At 42.4% G+C, this 15,459-nt stretch overlaps 1 protein-coding gene across 2 annotated transcripts in view; it reads right to left on the reverse strand.

Moving 5' to 3' along the window:
- Window positions 1-8,955: 8,955 nt before the first annotated feature.
- The window catches only part of CRHR2 (corticotropin releasing hormone receptor 2), a 206,176-nt gene continuing 199,672 nt past the window's right edge, over window positions 8,956-15,459 (reverse strand). For both annotated transcript variants that reach the window (XM_075269904.1, XM_075269905.1), the window contains one exon: window positions 8,956-9,951. In XM_075269904.1, the coding sequence (XP_075126005.1) occupies window positions 9,811-9,951 (141 nt within the window). In that variant the 3' untranslated portion in view covers window positions 8,956-9,810. The remainder of the gene's footprint in view (window positions 9,952-15,459) is intronic.

Raw genomic sequence — 15,459 nt, forward strand, 5'->3', positions numbered from 1 at the left:
TTTTCATGGCCGCCCGCGTGTTGTGCGCAGAGACAATGGATTGTGAAGTTCCATTTTATGAGGTGTGACGTGTGGCCGCTCCTAGTCGCACAATGCCGGGAATTTACATGTCTAAGCTCTTGTCGAGTCGCAGACTTTGTGCTCTTCCTTTTCTTCTCCTCCCGCTCTCCGAATACAATTAGACTTTACAGACCGAATTTATCCTTTGTCTTAAGAAAGAATTGAAAAGACAACTCAGGGTAAAGTTAGAGATATGGCGGGTGGTTAAAGGGCAACTCCACCGGGAAAGGAAATTTGCCCCATGTGATCTGCACCATGTAAAAGTCCATTGTACAAGCACCATTTTGGGCAACACTTTCTCTATCAAAATGGCACTGGTATAACTAAAGGGGTAGTAGTGGTCACAATTGCCACCGGGCCCAGAGGTCAGGAGGGCCACAGCTCACCCTCACCACTTTAGAACTTGATAAACGTCTTTGATCTCCTTTCTGATTTCCTTACGTGTAGTCTCCCTGCCCTCTGGTTCTCGAGTGAGATGATTTATGTTACACAACCTTCCACTGTCAGAAAAGAGAAAATTAACTCTTTCATGGAACCCCCCCCAAAAAAAAAAAAAAATAAAAAAAAAAATATAAAAAATATAGAAATAGCAGTTGATCTGCAGCACCCAGTCAAGGGAAAGGATTCTGTGGGGGAAGCTATGGGAAAAGATGGGGCACAGTTATTATGTGGGGTCCCAGATAGAGAAGGGACGGGACTTGGCTGATGGGTGTGAGAAGAATGGCGCCGATGCCGGAGTCCCTTAGCTAGTTACAGTCCCATGGCTCATTTAAGCCTATGTAGTCTGTAGGGTGTGTATACTTTTGCAAATTAATTTTTTATTTTGATGTATCTAAGATATGAAATGAAGAGACTTTGTAACAGAAAATCCCCTTAAATCCCCATCTAATTCGTGTACACGGCTCCTACGCAGATTTTTATGTCTCATTGGTTACAGACTACAAATTATCTTTATGTAGTCTGATCTGATATGTCCGCTACCTACCTAGCAGCAGAGATGTTGCGGTAATTTTAGGGTAAAATAACACACACATTAGATATGTATCATCCGAACCCATTCCTTCAGACAATCTAATGCATATTGAGGCCTCTGACCCTCCTCCGTGGCTGATGGATCACAACAGCTTGTTCTTATCGTCTATGGTTTATGTTACACAGCCTTCCACTGTCAGAAAAGAGAAAATTAATAAAAATAATGGAAATGAGGAGCTTGGCAAGAACTTTCTTCCCTCCCCATTCAGGACCAGTAAAAAGCTTGACCAATTCGAGCACACATGTGGATGGGGAAGTTGGACGATATAGCGGTTAGTCGATGGAGAATTTAGCTGATAGCTTCCTCGCTTTCTAATGTGTATGGCAGGGGTCAACAACCTTTGGCGCTCCAGGTATTGTTGAACTACAACTCCCAGCATGCTCCGTTCAATTCTAGAAGAGTTCTAAGAACAGCCAAGCACTCTACATACTGACTTCTATTTACTGGGGTAACAGGTACATAAGGAACGGAAAACAGAAGTGTACCGGAGTGTCACTTTAAGAGGCAAAAAATTAAAAAATTTCACCAAAAAGTTGATTTAAACCACAGTCCCTTTTCTGATGACTGATCGAGTCTTTCTGGATTGAGGCTTGAAATTGTATTAGGTTGTGAGATCTACAGAAAGCTGAGGTCTGGACAGAAGCCAAAAAAATTCTGAGATGGTTGAGATGATGTCCATATTCATCAGCCCCCCGTGCCCAGTGGACGGTGAAGGGTTCTCCTTGTAATCCTATCACTCTCCTGAGCAGTCAGGTTACACTCATACCACAAGGTACTTCTCATACAGCACTGAAAGGAAACCATCAGCGAGACCGACAGCTTGATAGCAATCAGTACCCATCCCCCGTGTGTCAGGTTATAAGGGAGCTCACTGTAGCATCGGATGGAGAAACCGCTGCCGTGGCCACAAAGATAACTTGTAGAAGTCTCCGTGGTCCGCACGTAAAAAACTCACCATGAAGCAGCAGCATGTTCCTCCTCGACTGGGTAATGCTCAAGAAAGTAAATATAATTTTTGGGCACATCATCCAGATACATGGCCAAAAGTAAGTGGATGTCTCCTCCCATTACTGGGCACTACAGATGGATCCATTAGGTAATGCCCATAAACCAACATTGATTAAAGGGTTAAAGAGGTCGAACCAAGTTTAGAAGTCATCCCCTGTCAATAACATTGGGAATAACTTCATGATCAATGGGGTCCACCCACCGATTCTGAGAATATGGGTATGGTCACCACATGCTGATGCAACAGCAGGCCGAGCATGCACCATTCAGTTCCTATGTGATCACTGGAGATAGCCAAGAACAATGCATAGAGAATGACTGGAGTGGCAAGGACAGGTTCTTAGGATTGGTGGGGATCTCAGCAACGGAACCCCATCAATCTCGTAGTTATCCTGTGTATCCTATTGCTGGGCGATAACTTCTAAAGTTGGTACAACCTCTTTAAAAGGAAACTCCAGTGATAGGTTATAGTAGATGAGCTTGGGACATTTAGTACTTTCAGGGTCTATAGGTGACGCAGAGGTAGCAGTCAAACTTGGACAATTCCCCATGCTAGATGGAAATCCCTGCTGCAAATGTTTCAATCGTTTATTAGATGGTTGGGTATTGGCTGTCACCCAACTCTTCCTGGTACCCCTGGTGGCAGTCAGTAGCTGGGTGATAATTGGGTGGGATGTTAGTGTTAGTGTTTTTAGTGGCTAACATTAAGCCCCACCTTAGTAAAGGATATTGTCAATCAGTAATATCAGGTCCATTTATAATGATCTGTTGAGTTTAGTGTAGAAGAACCTGATGTCAACTCCATCCACCATCTTTGATCTGACTTGGGAACAAAGTATGAACATTCACCCCATTGCACCAATTGGGTCATTGAGAACATAAAACTTGAATTCCCCAATAAATCCAAATACAGATGGGTAACTAAGTCATTTGCATCTGAGAAGAGAGATAAAGGCATCTTTATGCAAGAGCCCCGCTTGTAGCATGAAAGTGAGGGGGCTATTGGAGAACTGGTGCAGGACATTGTTAGCTGGCAAAGAGCAATTGGTCCAAGGGTCATGGAACGGAAACAATCCTTCTGTCCTAAGAGCCAAATCTGGCACCATAATGTGGCCCAGTTTGGCCTTTGCTATGGTGCCCCGTCTTTTCTATGTATGCCCCCGGACAATGCTACTGTTCTTTTATGGGATAGAGGGGCTTCATCGGTGGCAGGGCCATGCCTTTACCTCCTGGGAAATCAAAAATTTTCCATCTGCATGACTAATAATCCTAATGATGTGAGAACATGACTCCCCCATAGATATCTTCACATCTGACAATCCCCGGCTCCATCCTAATGTGTTCACTGAACACGTGCGGAGATCTCATTTTGCTAGCACAGTGATAAAACGCTCGGGGTTATTAGTGAGTAGTGTGTATGACGCCAGCCGCGCCGCCCGAATAAATGAGCGGGAGATGAATGGGGTCAGGTGCCGAAAGCTTCATTATACAGAAAACTGCATCAAGGCTGAGGGGTGGGCTGGTAGGGAGGGGGCGCTCATCTAGTCAGGAATGGGAATTAGACAGATGTAGTAATGCTAGGTTTGTCATTTAACTCTTTAGGGCCATATGGTCTGTGCATTGTAGGTTGTCCAGGTTATAGGTGCATTATAGGTTGTCCAGCATGTTGTGTTATTTTCAAGATCTCTGCTTGCTGTTAGTGAAGGCAAAGCGGAATAAGGAGAACCCATTGAAGTCAATGGGAGGCTTTTCTTCAGTGCGGATTCCGCATCAAAATCCGCACCCAAAAACTCTGCGTGCATTGGCCCAAACATGCTGAAACCTGTCCTGGTCTAGTCCTGCTCACACGGGTGCAGAGCTTGTTACTATGTATCTGGTAAGGATCTATTAACATATCATGCTTTTTAGGCAAACTTGTTTTAAGACGCTGCAATTTTGTATCGATTTGGCAAAAATTGCAGCAAAATTTTTTAATTTTGACCACAAAGTGTGAAAAGTTTCTAATAAAAACCCTGCACAGGCTTAAAGGGGTTGTCCCATCACAAGGATCCTATCTATACTGCTTGTTAATGTGGATATAAGACTTTTCCTAAATACACTGCTTCAGCAAAACTGCTTTTTTTGTCCACTATCTTAATTTATTCACTTCATTGTTGACACTGCGTTTCTATGGCCCTTGGGATTATCTGCTCATTTCCCAAGTGACGTAGCTGCCTGCTCTCAGGTGGGAGGGGCTAAGTGCACGGGAGCGAGCCTGTGTCTGTAGCTGTTCCTGTGTCTGCACCACACATGAGACCTAGCTTCCTGCTCTCAGATATAGGAGGGGGGAAGTGAGTGCTCCGAGCTGCTTCATTTCTGAACTCTTTGTCTTAGGGAGGCTTCACACGGAGTTCAGCTCCGCTCATTCTGAAAGTAAAACTCGTTCAGAATGAGCGCATAAAAAGCATCTCCCATTTATTTCTATGGGTGCCAACATTCGCGCGCTACCCATTGAAATGAATGGGAGGCTTTTTACCTATTGCTTTCAATGTGATACTTGGGAGATAAACGAAGGCTGGGAGACTTGTCTCACCATCTTATTAAAGAACTGTATGTCCGATACTTAGCTGCATCGGGAGCGCGCAGGCGAGGCCAGCGGCATAGAAGCGACGTCATCTCGCCGCTGGCTTTGCATATGAAACTCCGCCCACCAATTGACACCAAAAACCTGGAAGAAAGAAGTCTTTACAGCAGTGAAGACTGGTGAGCAAAGGACATGGGAATACCCCTTTAAGACTAGCTCTCCATGGTATGACTGGGACACAAGTGGACGTTTTATTGTAATTCCAGCAAGGATCACAGATTGGCAGCAAATCCTTGGCGATTCCACATTTCCCTGTGTTGAATAGATATTTTTCGATGCAGTCTTTGCTGGTTTCTTTTCTATCTGCAGGTTCTCTGCACAAGATTGGGCAAATTTCCAATTAGAAAATCTGCAGTGTGCGGACGTTTTCCAAAACTACAGAAAATCCGAACCTATCAGTTGTCAGTTGCAAGTTGCATGCAATCCTGCAAAAAATCCTGCACGGTCCTTGCACTCTTGAAGCTGTGTTCATGTATCGGTCAGGGGCAACTCCATGTCATCTTGGAATCCTAGACTCACATTTCTCAGGGCATGCTCGGAGTTGTAGTTCCACTACGGCTTGTGAACCCCCCGCCCTAAATATATGGGCTGAATTCTGTTCCATTTTATGGCCTCATGATATAAGGGACGAGAATAAAAACAGGAAACGGAAATTTTTTGAAATCACATTTTTAATAAATAAAGCTTTTTTTTTATTTTTTTTTTTTAGAACAATTGCATGTTTTTGTTTAAGAAACAGAATAAATAAAGTAGAAAAATATTGAGGAGGCGGCGGCGGCCAGCGGCACAGATCCGGCATCGCTAAGCTCACTTTGTAGAAGGCAACAGACGACTTGTGCATGAATTGTCACTGCTGAACACTAATAAATATTCATACGAGACGGTCACCCTGCCGAGCACATCACCAGAAACGCGCCTCCGTATTGGGCTTTAGATTTTATGGGGGTCATGTATCAATAGCGTAAAGTATGGGGTGTAAGGTATGGGGAAGATCTTATACTGGTTGAGGGAGGCTTATAAAATGGGCCGAGTCTAACCTGATGGACGCCATTTTTTATGGCGGGATGAGATCGTATATATACTGCAATATCTCAAGTCTGGTTCCTTGGTATTTTTGTTTTTGAGGGGTGTTAATACTTATGCCATATAGTGATAAGTAATAAGGTGCTCACTATTTTTTCTGCTATATGAGGCTAGGGCTACAGGGCACAATATGACATCCAAAAAGTTACAATATAGAAGGAATTGGCCTGTACAGAGTAAGGGGACACTGTACCTCCTTAAACCTTTCATCACCTCCACCAAATCAAGCTCTCTACATCCTTTACTAGTCGCCCTTCCACTGATTCTGGATTTTTTTTCTCTAGCCCCCACCGTTCCAGAGCCATCAGTTCTGTTAGATTTGGCGCCTGATATGTTCACTAGACTCTCTAATGTCTAGTGGGTGCTGTCAGACTGGCTGCAATCCTGTCTGATACCACTCAAGTGACAGGGAGTTTAGTTAGGATATCGGGCACCAAAACTAACTGCACTGATTGCTCAGGAATGGTGGGGGCTAGAGAAAAAAAAACCCAATTGAGCCAAAATCAATGAAGAGGTGACTATTGGAGGAGGAAAAAAACTTTGAGTTTGTGAGGGAAGATCCTCTATAAGTGCAAGAATCCCAAAAATTGAGCAGTATGCGCAATAAAATCTAAGGAAATCTTTTGTTTTTGAATAAAAGGTCTCCTTGGGTTTTATTTGGGGTGCTGCTCCATTTTTGGGAGTTTGCAATATGACATCACATGATTGCGGCAAAACTTCTGACCACCACAAATTGGGTAAGACTAAAATTTTACCAAGGGTATCCTCAAAGTACTGTATTGTTAATAATGATGTGTAGCCCTAGCCTACGGGTGTGCAAAATTCATGGGCCTCTGACTACTGACTACCCATTTAGACTAGGGGAACAGATCTAGCAGATGCATCCAGGGCCCTGTTACTTGAGGTGGTCCAGAGGCCTCATTAGAAGACTCCAATATCATAAATGGCACATAAGAGGTCAAGGGGCCAATTGTAGTTTTTGGATTGGAGTTTCAAGCTACCCTTGTCCCTGGGTGCGTTGTCCACCTTACGATTCCACCAGAGACGTTCCGCTCTTTGCCAAGATTGTAAAACTTAGGCAAGGTCCAAACATGAACCTTCCCAAACACCAAATCCAATAGCAAGGGCCCGCAGGTCTCCCATACACAGATTGATACATGAACCCTATGAGTCTTTTGTAAGTAAACTTGACAATAACAACAGCATACGACAAAAATAAGAAAATTCAATAAATAAAGAAAAAAAATCACTGTACAGTTTTCATAGATAAAACGGAAATTGGGAAAATCATCATTTTTTTTTTTTTTTTTTTATTTATTTTCTTTGGGTAAAAAAATTCTGCAAAATGTATTAACAATCCCCCCCCCCAATTATTTATCTATTTTGGTTTCAAAAGTTTAACGGACTTGAAAACTCTACTTACAAAAATTTGTAAATCTAACTTTTGTCCCGAAGGTCAATAAGGCAAAGTTGGCCATGTTTCACCCTACGAGTTCTCTTGGCCACCAGGGATGACTCAAAAAGAGCAGAGGTTCCCTGACAAATATGACTCCTGTCTTGGCGTCATTTACACCCTCACAACCCCCAATCTTGCTGGAGGGGCCAACAGCTCCCATTTTTTGTAGAAAAGTAGGGTTGGTTCCTCTTTTAATAATGATACAATATGAGGGGCAGGGAGTCCTGTGCATGTGAACTTTTGTACAGGGAAAGGGGCCAACCTGACCCGGGGGCCCTCCTCTGCCCAGGTCATGTAATGCCCACAGGGACTAGGTTTGTAGGGCTATGATTGTAACTCAGCTGTTCGCAGGCACTTTTGTTCAATGCCTTTTACTTGAGGCCAGTTGTCATATCACAAGATTTGGGGCCCCCAAAAAACTGCACGCTCAAAAATAATCCAGTTGTAAGCCGAATGGATTGCAATGACATGTTTGGAAGAAATGACTATTCACAAGAGTATTGGGGGACCCAAAAAAATTGGGACCATGCCTGACCCCAAACCGTCCACTCGACTCATCTACGGAATTAATAAAGACAGATCAGATGGGCCATAGACGGCAAAAGACAGCCCACCAGTGTCCATCTCTTCCCAGATGGATAACATCAACAGATGGATTTTTGAAGTCTCCAAGATGGTGAAGACTCCAGAGGATTTTTCCTTGGGCTCACCTTATAATTCGGTCCTGACTATTCTATTATCCTGCTTGTCTGGCCCCCAAATACAAAGGAGAATCTCAGAGTTCGATCAATAAGGTAGCCAGAATTTTTATCAAATTATTGGAACCTCTCTGGTCAACAAGGTCAACCAATGGAATGGAATTCCAGACAAGATTTCGTACCTCACTCCAAATTTTGGGGCACCATGATAGAACCTTCTTCACCACTGAGGCTTCCTTATCAACTACACCTGACATATCAATATATGGATATTCTAGTCTATGGGGTCTTCCATACAAGCTGAAGTTTTTGAAACTTTTTGTTTTAAAACTACTATTCATTCCTTCTCCAGGCCAAGAGAGAATTTCTTATGAGTTCCACGAAGCTCCATGTACAAAACTGCAGGTCACTCAGACAGGAAGTAAAATGTTTTCTCCCTGATATAACCTGCCAAACACACCCCAGAGGAGCTGCCGGAGGTGACATAAACATAGATTGTATATCTCTTGCCATTACTAATGTATCAGGCTTGTAGTAGTTTGAGGAGATCCAGAGGAGACCCAGGGATGTTACTTAAATGTGCGGAAAAAAATCTAATGTACTGGGGTTTTGGCTATGCCCCGCCCACGAGGAGCCAGAAGAGAGAACCCAGGCATAAAACAAGGAGATGGTGGGTGTTTTAAGAGATTTTAGATATAAAGGCTGTGGGTGATTGATGCTCATACTAAGACAGATAAAAACAAACAACAAAAATATTCACATCCACTTCCCGCAAAATATTCACCTGCAAATAAAGTTGTCTTCCATCCAAAAAATTCTACTCACTTTTTTTCTACAATAGAGGTTGTCACTCAATGTTTCCTGCACATTCCCATAACAGTACAGAGAATAGAGTATGCGTCATGAAGGCTACACGTAGGCAGGGCCAGGTTGACCATTCGGGCAATGCCTATGGGTCAATAGCCAGAAGAAGCCCATTTAAACTTTGCCTCAAAGCCCCATCTACTCAATGCTGGGGACTATTTATGTGATTGAGGGGCTCTTAGCATCGACTGTAGCGATGTCCCCAAGGGCTCCTCAAAAATACCAAATTCGGTGTCTCATGGCTCTAGTTTTTGGTAAGTGGTCAACGACCCAGAAGTCCAGACCTTATTCAGTCCAATAGCTGGCCAGTTTAACGCTGGGGGATGACCTTGGACAAAATGTTGAGTTGGGGCCCCTGATTTTGTTTTTAGGAGACTCCCCCAAAGAGTCTGACAACCCCTTTGGTCGCTGTAATGGCAGCCATATTGTCCCCAAAATAGATAAAACTCAAAACAGAGGAACAGACTTTTTAACAATGTCGCAGAAGACGACGACGAGACTCCTCAGTATCACGCTGTAGATACAATGTCTGATCCTACCCCAGTGATTTTTGGCAAAAACATTGACACAAAATTTAGACTTTTTTTTTTTGCAAAATAGAAATTTACAAAGAAAACTATCGAAGAAACTTTCCGACCCTTGACGGTGACAGATTTGGCGCCGCCATCCATGAGTATCCAGTTATCCAACACGCTCTACAGTCCTCGGCCCATGAAATGGACCAAAAAGGAGAATTCGGTCAAAGCACTTGGTTGACTTCTGGGGTTGACATAGAAAATCGGTAGCTGTTCCACCCCGGAGCCTCGCGCTTGTGCTTACCATAGTGTCTAGAATCTCGTCTACACTCGAGGTCCCTTGTTCTCCGTCTTCTCCCATATTGTGGCCATTCAACGTCCCTTAAAGGTAAATTCCGTCTTCCGACATAAAAAAGTGGAAACCAGGAAACAAAAAGATACAAAATCCCCGGAGGCCGCGGCGCTGCTGCTCAGATGGCCGCCGTCTGCTTTATGCTGTGAAAGCTGATCCTGGTCGGAGAGGTCGGTATGGACATAGCCCGGGCCACTCGCACTCGCAGGGAATGGTGGTCTTGCCAGCGGTGCCATCGCTTTCTTGCGGCTGATCGAACCTAGAAAGGTGAGAAGTGGTGAGAGGATTAGATACACTGCGGAGCCAGCCGGGTCATTCATAGCTGAGAAGACCATATCAACCATCACACAGTATCACACAGGACAGGATTAGATACACAGCTCAGTATACAGTATCACACAGGAGAGGATTAGATACAGCTCAGTATACAGTATCACACAGGATAGGATTAGATACACAGCTCAGTATACAGTACCACACAGGATAGGATTAGATACACAGCTCAGTATACAGTATCACACAGGATAGGATTAGATACACAGCTCAGTATACAGTATCACACAGGAGAGGATTAGATACAGCTCAGTATACAGTATCACACGGGATAGGATTAGATACACAGCTCAGTATACAGTATCACACAGGATAGGATTAGATACACAGCTCAGTATACAGTATCACACATGACAGGATTAGATACACAGCTCAGTATACAGTATCACACAGGAGAGGATTAGATACTGCTCAGTATACAGTATCACACAGGATAGGATTAGATACACAGCTCAGTATACAGTATCACACAGGATAGGATTAGATACACAGCTCAGTATACAGTATCACACAGGATAGGATTAGATACACAGCTCAGTATACAGTATAACACAGGAGAGGATTAGATACAGCTCAGTATACAGTATCACACAGGATAGGATTAGATACACAGCTCAGTATACAGTATCACACAGGATAGGATTAGATACACAGCTCAGTATACAGTATCACACAGGATAGGATTAGATACACAGCTCAGTATACAGTATAACACAGGAGAGGATTAGATACAGCTCAGTATACAGTATCACACAGGATAGGATTAGATACACAGCTCAGTATACAGTATCACACAGGATAGGATTAGATACACAGCTCAGTATACAGTATCACACAGGATAGGATTAGATACACCGCTCAGTATACAGTATCACACAGGATAGGATTAGATACACAGCTCAGTATACAGTATAACACAGGAGAGGATTAGATACAGCTCAGTATACAGTATCACACAGGATAGGATTAGATACACAGCTCAGTATACAGTATCACACAGGATAGGATTAGATACACAGCTCAGTATACAGTATCACACAGGATAGGATTAGATACACAGCTCAGTATACAGTATCACACAGGAGAGGATTAGATACAGCTCAGTATACAGTATCACACAGGATAGGATTAGATACACAGCTCAGTATACAGTATCACACAGGATAGGATTAGATACACAGCTCAGTATACAGTATCACACAGGATAGGATTAGATACACAGCTCAGTATACAGTATCACACAGGATAGGATTAGATACACAGCTCAGTATACAGTATCACACAGGATAGGATTAGATACACAGCTCAGTATACAGTATCACACAGGATAGGATTAGATACACAGCTCAGTATACAGTATCACACAGGATAGGATTAGATACACAGCTCAGTATACAGTATCACACAGGAGAGGATTAGATACAGCTCAGTATACAGTATCACACAGGATAGGATTAGATACACAGCTCAGTATACAGTATCACACAGGATAGGATTAGATACACAGCTCAGTATACAGTATCACACAGGATAGGATTAGATACACAGCTCAGTATACAGTATCACACAAGATAGGATTAGATACACAGCTCAGTATACAGTATCACACAGGATAGGATTAGATACACAGCTCAGTATACAGTATCACACAGGATAGGATTAGATACACAGCTCAGTATACAGTATCACACAGGACAGGATTAGATACACAGCTCAGTATACAGTATCACACAGGATAGGATTAGATACACAGCTCAGTATACAGTATCACACGGGATAGGATTAGATACACAGCTCAGTATACTGTATCACACAGGATATGATTAGATACACAGCTCAGTATACAGTATCACACAGGATAGGATTAGATACACAGCTCAGTATACAGTATCACACAGGATAGGATTAGATACACAGCTCAGTATACAGTATCACACAGGATATGATTAGATACACAGCTCAGTATACAGTATCACACAGGATAGGATTAGATACACAGCTCAGTATACAGTATCACACAGGATAGGATTAGATACACAGCTCAGTATACAGTATCACACAGGACAGGATTAGATACACAGCTCAGTATACAGTATCACACAGGATAGGATTAGATACACAGCTCAGTATACAGTATCACACGGGATAGGATTAGATACACAGCTCAGTATACTGTATCACACAGGATATGATTAGATACACAGCTCAGTATACAGTATCACACAGGATAGGATTAGATACACAGCTCAGTATACAGTATCACACAGGATAGGATTAGATACACAGCTCAGTATACAGTATCACACAGGATATGATTAGATACACAGCTCAGTATACAGTATCACACAGGATAGGATTAGATACACAGCTCAGTATACAGTATCACACAGGATAGGATTAGATACACGGCTCAGTATACAGTATCACACAGGATAGGATTAGATACACAGCTCAGTATACAGTATCACACAGGATAGGATTAGATACACAGCTCAGTATACAGTATCACACAGGATAGGATTAGATACACAGCTCAGTATACAGTATCACACAGGATAGGATTAGATACACAGCTCAGTATACAGTATCACACAGGATAGGATTAGATACACAGCTCAGTATACAGTATCACACAGGATAGGATTAGATACACGGCTCAGTATACAGTATCACACAGGATAGGATTAGATACACGGCTCAGTATACAGTATCACACAGGATAGGATTAGATACACGGCTCAGTATACAGTATCACACAGGATAGGATTAGATACACAGCTCAGTATACAGTATCACACAGGATAGGATTAGATACACAGCTCAGTATACAGTATCACACAGGATAGGATTAGATACAGCTCAGTATACAGTATCACACAGGATAGGATTAGATACACAGCTCAGTATACAGTATCACACAGGATAGGATTAGATACACGGCTCAGTATACAGTATCACACAGGATAGGATTAGATACACAGCTCAGTATACAGTATCACACAGGATAGGATTAGATACACAGCTCAGTATACAGTATCACACAGGAGAGGATTAGATACACAGCTCAGTATACAGTATCACACGGGATAGGATTAGATACACAGCTCAGTATACAGTATCACACAGGAGAGGATTAGATACACAGCTCAGTATACAGTATCACACGGGATAGGATTAGATACACAGCTCAGTATACAGTATCACATGGGATAGGATTAGATACACAGCTCAGTATACAGTATCACACGGGATAGGATTAGATACACAGCTCAGTATACAGTATCACACGGGATAGGATTAGATACACAGCTCAGTATACAGTATCACACAGGATAGGATTAGATACACAGCTCAGTATACAGTATCACACAGGATAGGATTAGATACACAGCTCAGTATACAGTATCACACAGGATAGGATTAGATACACAGCTCAGTATACAGTATCACACAGGATAGGATTAGATACACGGCTCAGTATACAGTATCACACAGGATAGGATTAGATACACGGCTCAGTATACAGTATCACACAGGATAGGATTAGATACACGGCTCAGTATACAGTATCACACAGGATAGGATTAGATACACAGCTCAGTATACAGTATCACACAGGATAGGATTAGATACACAGCTCAGTATACAGTATCACACAGAATAGGATTAGATACACAGCTCAGTATACAGTATCACACAGGATAGGATTAGATACACAGCTCAGTATACAGTATCACACAGGATAGGATTAGATACACAGCTCAGTATACTGTATCACACAGGATAGGATTAGATACACGGCTCAGTATACAGTATCACACAGGATAGGATTAGATACACGGCTCAGTATACTGTATCACACAGGATAGGATTAGATACACGGCTCAGTATACAGTATCACACAGGATAGGATTAGATACACAGCTCAGTATACTGTATCACACAGGATAGGATTAGATACAGCTCAGTATACAGTATCACACAGGATAGGATTAGATACAGCTCAGTATACAGTATCACACAGGAGAGGATTAGATACACAGCTCAGTATACAGTATCACACAGGATAGGATTAGATACACAGCTCAGTATACAGTATCACACGGGATAGGATTAGATACACAGCTCAGTATACAGTATCACACGGGATAGGATTAGATACACAGCTCAGTATACAATATCACACAGGATAGGATTAGATACACAGCTCAGTATACAGTATCACACAGAATAGGATTAGATACACAGCTCAGTATACTGTATCACACAGGATAGGATTAGATACAGCTCAGTATACAGTATCACACAGGATAGGATTAGATACAGCTCAGTATACAGTATCACACAGGATAGGATTAGATACACAGCTCAGTATACAGTATCACACAGGATAGGATTAGATACACAGCTCAGTATACAGTATCACACAGGATAGGATTAGATACACAGCTCAGTATACAGTATCACACGGGATAGGATTAGATACACAGCTCAGTATACAGTATCACACGGGATAGGATTAGATACACAGCTCAGTATACAGTATCACACAGGATAGGATTAGATACACAGCTCAGTATACAGTATCACACAGAATAGGATTAGATACACAGCTCAGTATACAGTATCACACAGGATAGGATTAGATACACAGCTCAGTATACAGTATCACACAGGATAGGATTAGATACACAGCTCAGTATACAGTATCACACAGGATAGGATTAGATACACAGCTCAGTATACAGTATCACACGGGATAGGATTAGATACACAGCTCAGTATACAGTATCACACAGGATAGGATTAGATACACAGCTCAGTATACAGTATCACACGGGATAGGATTAGATACACAGCTCAGTATACAGTATCACACAGGATAGGATTAGATACACAGCTCAGTATACAGTATCACACGGGATAGGATTAGATACACAGCTCAGTATACAGTATCACACGGGATAGGATTAGATACACAGCTCAGTATACAGTATCACACGGGATAGGATTAGATACACAGCTCAGTATACAGTATCACACGGGATAGGATTAGATACACAGCTCAGTATACAGTATCACACAGGATAGGATTAGATACACAGCTCAGTATACAGTATCACACGGGATAGGATTAGATACACAGCTCAGTATACAGTATCACACGGGATAGGATTAGATACACTGATGTTCTTGCAGACTAGGGTTTCCTCCTATTGTGGTTTCTGGGGTGGACAATAATGGCGGTTTTCTGCCGCCCAGGAATAATCAGCCTAGATTAATAATACATGCGCACGCTAATGAATTACAGATATGGTAATTAAATCGGAATATTGCAATTCATTTTCGGCGGACACAAGTGCAGAGATAAATCCAATATTTCCTCTGCGCTCGCTCCTCGGGTCTGAGATAAGGCGGCAATCACTCTGATGCT

The sequence above is a fragment of the Leptodactylus fuscus genome, chromosome 4 (assembly GCF_031893055.1).
Source record: "Leptodactylus fuscus isolate aLepFus1 chromosome 4, aLepFus1.hap2, whole genome shotgun sequence".
Taxonomy (NCBI): domain Eukaryota; kingdom Metazoa; phylum Chordata; class Amphibia; order Anura; family Leptodactylidae; genus Leptodactylus; species Leptodactylus fuscus.